Source organism: Engraulis encrasicolus, chromosome 2 (assembly GCF_034702125.1).
Source record: "Engraulis encrasicolus isolate BLACKSEA-1 chromosome 2, IST_EnEncr_1.0, whole genome shotgun sequence".
NCBI lineage: Eukaryota > Metazoa > Chordata > Actinopteri > Clupeiformes > Engraulidae > Engraulis > Engraulis encrasicolus.
The window spans coordinates 8,790,129-8,800,128 of record NC_085858.1 but is presented as its reverse complement, the minus strand read 5'-3'; the positions used below and the strand labels follow the sequence as shown (position 1 = coordinate 8,800,128).

Here is a 10,000-nt window from a genome sequence, read left to right as displayed (position 1 = left end):
AGAGGCAGTAAGTGCATGTCCAAATTTGTGCCAGTGTATCCTTTTTTTAATTAACACCTCTGGAAGCAACTGAATGTCATCAGGTACTTGATATTACATGAGCAGAAAAACAAAAAAACACAGGGGGACATCACTACTTACATGAGATCATACCATGCACCTAATCAGTATCATTACTCAATGAATGACATTCTTAATTGGTTGTTTATGCAGTGTTTTTAAGACTCTTTTTTTAAAATAGGCTGCGGATTCAGGGATTGAAATGCGCAATTGGGTTTATTTTTTAAAAATAAAACTAATTAAAAGTCATCCAAAGACCTTTTTTCCCCCAAACATTTGGTGCCTCATCAGACTATGTTACACTCACACGCTCATGTTTGTGTGAATCACCACAACATATATTTTTTAATTACATCTGCCAAAAAGTACCTGCACGTAATCTAGTTTCTTTGATCACAAGTGTCCTTGGTAAGACATCGATTCCAGTTCCAAACGTATGACTGGCCATCGCATAATGGACACACACACAATTCTCCCCTGAGTTGTGTGAAGTGAAGTGAAATAGTGTCAGTGTCAGTGAAGGCTCTCCAGCCAACCCCCTTCCCTTTGCAAGGTATGTGAGCACTGTGCTCCTGGTGAAATCCTTGTCCTCCTCTTAGGAATCTTTACATCTCGCCATCTCCTTATCCCTACCACTATTCCCAAGAGTCTGTGTCACTGCTACTCTCTAACAATGGCTGTCAATGCTGCCTACGCGTGGCTTCACCCCCCCCAGCTCCCATTGTTTGCTGAGATGCCTGAGTCCCAACAGGTACTGTAAGCCTAGGACGCTTCTATTCCGTTTCAGCCTTCGGATTTCAAAGCCACTCCTCCACACACCACTTGTGCCGTGATCTGTCAGGCATTGGTCTATGTCTCTTTGTTGGTGTTGGTAGGTTGAGATGGAAGGTCATCAGGTAGACACAGGAGAATGGAGGTTATCCATTGTCATCTACCAGGTGGATTCCATTGGTCTGTCCTTCAACAGCATCACAAAGCGTTCTGGGAACTATGGTGTCCTTTCATACACTGAAAGACCAAGGCTTGTGTCGAGAAGGAAACACCTGTCGAGTAGTAGTAGTAGTAGTAGGAGTAGTAGCAGTAGTAATAGTAGTAGTAGAGTAGAAAGGTACTTTCTTGACCCCTAAGGAAATTAAGGTGTTCATATATGCATAATATGCAAAATAGTACACACTTCACAAATTAAACACATCACACATTTACATACATGCAAGATTTCATTCATCTCTCAAAGAAAGAACAGTGAAATGCACCATACAATGTTTCCTTTCAAAGTGCAGTTTTTGCATCAACATTTCAATAACAACAAAAGTACTAAGTGCAATGCAATTACTATACTAGCTAATGCAGGGGTCCCCAAACGTTTTTCTCTGGGGGCCACATTATCGTTCCTGATGGTGATCAGGGGCCATAATCAATCATGTGGGCTGTATACTAGGCGCCTGCTATAGCCATCATTTCTAGCACAAAATAGTTCATCATTACACATGCTTTGCAAGTGAGTAGGCTACTTCACATGTTTTTCAATTCCTTTTAATTTCTAATAACCATGAAAAAATGGCAAGGAAAGGTTAGAATAATATGGTGATTGACAGTTTATGAGTGATACAATAGAAATGGAAGGCTTGTTTATATTACAGTGAGAAGAGAAACTATCAAGACAAGAAACTTCTGGTGATTCACACTAGGTTAGTGAAAATTAAACTGTAGGAAGGCCTGTTGATAAACAAAATAAATTATTTAAAAAACATATTTTATCATTATTATTTTTTTCTGTGAGGATTGCGTCTTTGGGCCAGTTCAAATGGTAAGGTGCAGAGAGGTGGAGGGCCGGTCATGGGGCATGGCGGGCCGCATCCGGCCCCCGGGCCTTAGTTTGGGGACCCCTGAGCTAATGTAATAAAAATGTAACTAAGCAAATCAGTCATTTTATATGTAATACCAAAATATGAATAATATTTGGTACATGCAGCGGCAGGAATTTTGTGTATCATTGTGTACCATTGGTCTACTAGTGCTAAGATTTATTGGCAATCATTGGTTGCCTTGTTTGCCGTGGTAGCATATGTGTATCGTGCCATCGGCCCACCGTGGTCGGATTGGATTGAGTCATCTTGGCCAAGCAACGTCTCCCTCCCGGTCCCTACCTACCTACCGCGCTGCAGCCACCAGTTGAATTACAACTGCGCAGAGCGCTGGCTTTAAATCTTGACCCATATTCCATCCTGTCTTAGACAGCGTTGCCCTAGCCGTGGGAATTGAATCTCTGACCTTTCCTGGTGCTGCCATGCGACCGCTTGAATCATGAGCGCGAGGCGAAGCTATTGCTAGCCCCAAGTCGTGACCCAAATAACCTCAAATCAGCCTGTGCATTGGCCCAAAAACTTGCAGATCACGACACACATACCTACACTCGCACATACGCATGCACATATATGCGTGCAGGCACACATCCATGCACATACAGTATATGCGTGCAGACACGCATGCACACATGCACATATATGCATGTAGGCACATGCACACTTTGTAGTACGTACGCATACATTCACATACGGTACATATTCACACACACATGCACACATTTCTGCAGACCGCAGAGAAAAAAACAAATGCCCCAGGAGTAGAAGAAGACTGTGCGACGCAGTCATTTTTAAATCAGGGCTGCTTATTGCGGCGGGGGCTGATATGAAAGTGTGGCAGGTCTCCGCTCTACACACCCCCACACACCCCCACCCCCCCTCGTAAGCGGCACATTGGTGGGCTCATAAAAGCCCCGACTCTTAATCTCCCTGCTCTCCAAGGCTCTGTTCTCTTCTCTCAACACTCTACTCCACACACACACACACACACACACACACACACACACACACACACACACACACACACACACACACACACACACACACACACACACACCCCCACACTCTGTTCTCTCGCGCTTCTGCTGGTAAATATCTCCTGGGAGGCGCATGGTGCTCCTGCCACCACTCGCCGAATGGCACCTCTTATTTACGACTGTGTGTGTGTGTGTGTGTGTGTGTGTGTGTGTGTGTGTGTGTGTGTGTGTGTGTGTGTGTGTGTGTGTGTGTGTGTGTGTGTGTGTGTGTGTGTGTGTGTGTGTGTTTGTGTCTCACTGTGTCTTTGTGTCTCAGTGTGTGTGTGTGTGTGTGGGTTTGGGCTTGGGGAGGAGGGGGTAATCGGCTGTGTTTGTGTGTTAGTGGGTACTCGGCTCTGTTTGTGTGTATGTGCTGCTGTTTTTTTGTTTTTGTGGTTGGGTGATTGTGTGTGTGTCTGATTTTGTCAGATTGGATTTGTTTTTATGCGTCGTGTGTACACATATGAGACTGTGTGTGTACGTGTATCTGTATCTGTATGTCTATTATGCTCATTTGTTTTTATGTCTTCACGTATTCCAATACCAAACGTCATGTTTATATGTCTTGTCAGTGAACATGTGTGTAAGTCTGCCCTCTACACATACTATGTGCTCGTGCTATAATTTGGCACTGTGGCTTGGCACGTGTGCCTACGGTGTACTATGTCTAGCACTATACTACATATAGCTGGGCGCACGTCCAATGCTTTATTCCTGGAAAGACCTTTTTAGAAGGTGGCTTGTTATGGCCTCAGTGTTAAAAAGCCAGCTCATCTCAGCTCACTTGGCTGATTGATGGACACCCATGTGATGTTGTTGAAGTAGAGCACCTGATCGTACTGCTGATTTGAGGCCTGGTCCTGTGATCAGTTGGTCACCCGGTGCACCCTGCAGAGCAAACCCTCTGACGTACCTTGCCTCGTGCCAGGCCAGGTGTGTGTGTGTGTGTGTGCGCGTTTGTTCGTTTGTGACTGTGTGTGCGTGTGTGTGCGCGCGCGCGTGTGTGTGTGTGTGCTTTGATTGTGTGTGTGTGTGTGTGTGTGTGTGTGTGTGTGTGTGTGTGTGTGTGTGTGTGTGTGTGTGTGTGTGTGTGCTTTGATTGTCTGTGAGTGATTGTGTGTGTGTGTGTGTGTGTGTGTGTGTGTGTGTGTGTGTGTGTGTGTGTGTGTGTGTGTGTGTGTGTGTGTGTGTGTGTGTGTGTGTGTGTGTGTGTGTGTGTGTGTGTGTGTGTGTGTGTGTGTTACTGTGTTTGAGTGTGTGTGCGTGCATGGGATTTAGTTTTAACACAGGAGAGATTCATTTTAGGAGTCCAGGACCTTGTTTCAGCCCTCTCCCCCTGTGCCTTCATGTGGAGCCCGTTTGATCATCCCTCTGAAGCCGCCTCATTCCAATACAGACCTCATTGCAGCGTGCCCACTCTAAGTTGTGTCCTTTTGTACTCACTACAGTAGTGTTGTAAGCGGGAAAAACATGGTTTCAACTCAAGGTCATAATTTTTCCTCTCTCCTTTGTCTCCCCCACCCTCCTCTCTCCCTCCCTCCCTCTCTCTCTCTCTCTCTCTCTCTCTCTCTCTCTCTCTCTCTCTCTCTCTCTCTCTCTCTCTCTCTCTCTCTCTCTCTCTCTATCTATCTATCTATCTATCTATCTATCTATCTATCTATCTATCTATCTATCTATCTATCTATCTATCTATCTATCTATCTATCTATCTCTCTCTCTCTCTCTCTCTCTCTCTCTCTCTCTCTCTCTCTCTCTCTCTCTCTCTCTCTCTCTCCCTTGCAGGTAATTAGGGACGTGTTGTTGGTTGGCCATCGGCAGGCGTTCGCCTGGGTGGATGAGTGGTACTGTAAGTAACCCCTTCTCTCTCTCTCTCTGTCTCTCTCTCTCTCTCTCTCTCTCTCTCTCTCTCTCTCTCTCTCTCTCTCTCTCTCTCTCTCTCTCTCTCTCTGTCTCTCTCTCTCTCTCTCTGTCTCTCTCTCTCTCTCTCTCTCTCTCTCTCTCTCTCTTCTCTGAGTGACTAACATCTCTGAATGCCTCATCACTGCTTTTATGGAGCACTGAAAACTACACAGGTGTGCTGGCTTTATGAAACAATCACGATCCGAGATGAGCTGCCTATCTCTCTCTCTCTCTCTCTCTGTCTCTCTCTTTCGCTCTCTCTCCATCTTTTTTTCTTTTCTTTTTTTCGTTCGCCCAAATCTTCCTGCGCAGTTGCCACAATTATGTTCATGGCTAAAACAGTATGCATTATGATTATAATAATACGGCAGGAGAATAAAGATGATTTGGCCGCTGCTCATCGGAATGAAAAGGAGAGGAAGGCGGCAAAGTAGGGGGGCCTGCTGCGTATCACATTAGAATTTGTAATACGCTCGCTCGTTTTTGGAATGAACCAAATTGCCGTTTCTGGACATACAACCTCATTCATGCTTTTTCTTTCTTTCTGTATTTCTTCCTTTTGAGGACATTCAAAATGGTACCATCTGTCTTAAATCTACTGTTTCTAGGCTAAGCTACTTACTCATTACCAGACTCTGTGTGTGCGTGCGTGTGTGCGTGTATGCGAGTGTGTGTCGGAGTCTGTGTCTGTGTGCCATCATAAATTATGACATTGAGTTATAAAAATTAAAAATGCAATTCTGACATTCTCATTGATGAGAAAATGACAACAGGATTGCTCCGGGTGAAGCTGTGTTTTATAGTGGCGGCTTCTGTTGATGAGCTATCGGGGCAGAAGAGAATGAGACGGCGTTTCACAAGGTGTTTTAATGTGCTGAATGAACAGTAAACCTGTTTTACTGTGGCATAGATGTTTAATTACGCACAGGCTAACACCTGTACATAGCACCCACAGAGAGAGAGACACACACACATACGCGCACACACACACACACACACACACACACAGACACACAGACACACACACACACACACACACACACAGACACACACACACACACACACACACACACACACACAGACACACACACACACACACACACACACACACACACACACACACACACACACACACACACACACACACACACACACACACACACACACACACACATGTATTTGGGATCTGTAGGGCATTGGCTAAAAGGCATTTCTCCACCCTACTATTCCCGCTGCGTCTGGTGTCACCTCTGTTTCGGCAAATTCAATTTTTTTGGGGGGGTGGGGGGCGTAAAATGTTGTGCGAATGTTCTCGCCTTTATGTTCTGAAGCCCCGGTATTGATGTGCAGCGTTTTACAGCTGCTGCGTGCCCGTGTGCCCGGGGGAATGTCAAACGAGCTTAAGCGGGGGGAGAGCGCTGTGCCAACACAGCAGGCACTCGGTTGGGAAGGAGCACTCACACTGGGAGCAGCATCATGCATACATGTGTACACACACACACACATACAGTACATACCTGAATACACATACAGTACATGGAGGTATACACAGAGGCATGATGTACATTTTCTCTTTTTATACAGGAAAAGTGTTAAAAATGATAGTCACGCCTGTGCTATTTTTGTGAAGCAGTTGGATAGAATGGGATTGTTGTTGCTTGTTTGTTGTTTGTAACTACTATTATGGTCATGAAATGTGTTTCTAGGGAAATCTTTTTTATCTCATCTGACTGTCTGAAGAGAGGCTGTAAACTCCACTTCATAATCCAAGTAGGATTTGAAGTGCCATCCGCAGGATTCATGTGATTGTACGATACAAATCTTTCATCATCTCACTTTGCTGTTCAGTATTGCTCATGTTTTGGGGAATCTTGACAGACATGAGCCACAAACAAACAAAACAAACGAAGCCAAATATGTGATTCATAATGGCCTCAATCACAGTCAGGGTGGGAAAGGAATTGCTGTATGAGTAAGGCTGTTTTCAGCAGGCTAGGAAAGGAATTTACTGTACAAGAAAGGGAACATTTGAATATCCTTGCATGTGTGTGTGCCTGTGTGTGTGTGTGTGTGTGTGTGTGTGTGTGTGTGTGTGTGTGTGTGTGTGTGTGTGTGTGTGTGTGTGTGTGTGTGTGTGTGTGTGTGTGTGTGTGTGTGTGTGTGTGTGTGTGTGTGTGTGTGTGTGTGTGTGTGTGTGTGTGTGTGACGGTGAAAGACAGGATCTGGCCCATCCTGTGCCTACTCCATCACCGGACTTTATAGTGATTTGAGGAGAGTGTAAGCGGTGAAGTTTATAGTCTGGTGTGATTGGAGGAGACTGTACGTGAGGAAGTTTATAGTCTGGTGTGATTGGAGGAGAGTGTAAGTGATGAAGGGCCTTAGTGATTCACAGGGCTCCGTGCTGCTGTAGCATGCCCAGCACTGTAGCATCACTGTCTGGACCTGAGTCAAACAGGGTGACTCAAGCAGTGCTCAGCCATTACACACACACACACACACACACACACACACACACACACACACACACACACACACACACACACACACACACACACACACACACACACACACACACACACACACACACACACAGACACACACAGACACACACACACAGGCATGTAGGAGCATGCATACAGTATGTAAACTCACAGACATCCAGCCAAGTGTTTTGTGAGTCACTGCTTTGGGGACTGTAAACTTGCCATTAGACAGGGCTTTAACGCCTGTTGTAACTGTACAACACAACAGCGTCGCAACCTGTATAAAACCTACACTTTTAGTACCATGCACGATGTAATGTCTCTGCGGCTATGCACTGTTTTAATCACTTCTTTGGCTGAAGGCCAAGTCAATTTCGTTATTCTATATTTTCAGGGAAAGCGTTGCGTTGACATTGAGCTGACAAGTGTAGGTTAGAACATAGACTGAGGCAATGTCACACGGCATAGCTTGTGTAAGATTACCTTGCTCAATATATATAATTCTGTCACTACATCTATTTCTATGCAAAGGCAGGGCAATGTTTTGGACAGGTAGGTTAATTTGAAAAAGTAATTGTTTACAGATTTGACATATGAATATACAGAGATTGTTCCATATATAATTCTCTTTTAAAGCTGGGAAGTCAACATGTTTCCACATTGAGGAAAAAGTTAGGGTGGTCTGTCTGCAATGATATTGCTTTCTCCTAGATGCTCGGTGAAGAACACAAAAGTAGGACAGTATTTTCGACAACAGATGTATGGTCGGTTGTGTTGTGTGAAAGTTGGTTACATATATATCTGCCTTTGCAACAGAATTCTCTTTTCTGATTGGCTGATTGGCATTAATTACGTGGACCTGGTCAGGCATCAAGAGTCCGTCTAAGGTAGACGTGCATAGAATCTTCGTTTGGAATGTTGACTGTGTCTAAGGGATAATGCTGTAGAAACCATGCACATCATCTTCGGAAAATTGAATAATCACAACGTCGGCATACCAAACAGAAGATTCTGATATAAGTTAGACGCCGCTGTAGCGACGAGTCTATCTTGCTCACAAGATTGGCATGATTCCTACAACTTCCCAGACAGTGATACATTTAAAAAAGTACCCCACCATTAGCCTGGTCCTGTCCATCCCATAATACTACCATTTAATTTCGTATTTATGGTCTGGAAGTTGTGTGACCTGACGCGATTGCAGGAAGCGGGAAGTTTGCACTCAGTTATGGTTTGAAATTATTGGACAGCTCTCACCCAATTGCTGACAGTTACTCAACAACAACATAGCGCAGACATTTTCGGCATCGTTACAAGCGTCCTCCCCCTTTCTCCCCCACGTGGGGCGCTTATTGCTTTTTCGCTTATTGGCTGTTTTCTGATTAGATTAGATGGGGGGGCGTTGCGATCAAAATCTCACAGATCTGGACACTCCACAGAAGAGCAAGGCCAGACTACCGTAGTGGAGCCAATCCTTTGGCGGAAGTACGTAGGATGACTCGCGAGGCTACCCCACCATAACAGCAGAAAAGCGGGATAACGGCCTTCGAGATTGATAGGTCATGAAGTTAATGGCTTGGTGGAGGCAACTCTTTCTCTGTGATGCGCACGTCGCCAGAGTTTGGAGCCGCCGCTTTAACTTTGGGGAACCGGTCACCTCGTCTGCCGTTAATTACAAAAACAATAAATCTGTTACACCTATGCCTTCTTCAATTAAGTTTGATGATTGTCTACTACAAGACAAATCAGACATTTGCAGTGCTCTTAACAAACATTTTTCTTTAGCCAGTCAAAGTTTTGACAATAGCAATAATCATTCCTTTATACCTAGGGCTGGACATGATATGCGTATCAGAGACAATGTCAGAGACGATGATCTGGAATTCAGGCTTCATCCGGTGTCTAAGCATACAGTGCTATCTGCTTTATTAGCAATTGATAGTCGCAAATCCACTGGAGAAGACCAGCTAGATCCCCTTTTTCTTCGCACTGCGGCATATATAATAGCAGAGCCATTATTGCACATTTTCAATTTTTCTATTTCCACTGGAGTTGTCCCTACACTATGGAAATTTGCACACATTACCCCGTTGCACAAGGGGGGTGATAAGACTGACCCTAACAACTATCGACCAATATCCAAGCTACCGTGTCTCTCAAAAATACTAGAGAAGTTGGTAAATGATCAGCTCAAAGAATTTCTAAATACCAATAATATTTTTGAGCCCTCTCCAATCAGGCTTATAGGCCTAAACATAGTACAGTTACTGCTGCTACTAAAGTAATGGATGATATTATCACTTCTCTTGACAAGAAAAAACATTGTGCTGCCATCTTTGTGGACTTATCCAAAGCATTTGACACCGTGGACCATTCTCTGCTTCTACAAATTCTGCCTGGTATTGGTTTTAATGCAAGTGCCTGTAAATGGTTCCAGAGCTACCTTTCAAACAGACACCATACTGTAAAATTGGGTAATACTCAATCTGACCCCCTGCTAATAAACCAAGGGGGTCCCACAAGGTTTCAGTATTTAGGTCCGGTACTCTTCACCATGTACATAAATAGCATACTTTCTCTCCTTTCCAACTGCTCTATTCATCTTATATGCAGATGATACAATTTTGTATTGTGTTGGCAGATTCTGTAACAGCTAGCCTTGGAGAAATTGCAGCAGTCC

At 44.4% G+C, this 10,000-nt stretch overlaps 1 protein-coding gene across 1 annotated transcript in view; it reads left to right on the top strand.

Moving 5' to 3' along the window:
• LOC134467504 (cytoplasmic phosphatidylinositol transfer protein 1-like) overlaps window positions 1-10,000 on the top strand; it is a 41,340-nt gene that overhangs the window by 13,307 nt on the left and 18,033 nt on the right. Inside the window, exon 9 of the mRNA XM_063221374.1 lies at window positions 4,721-4,784. Coding sequence (XP_063077444.1) covers window positions 4,721-4,784 — 64 coding nt within the window. The remainder of the gene's footprint in view (window positions 1-4,720; window positions 4,785-10,000) is intronic.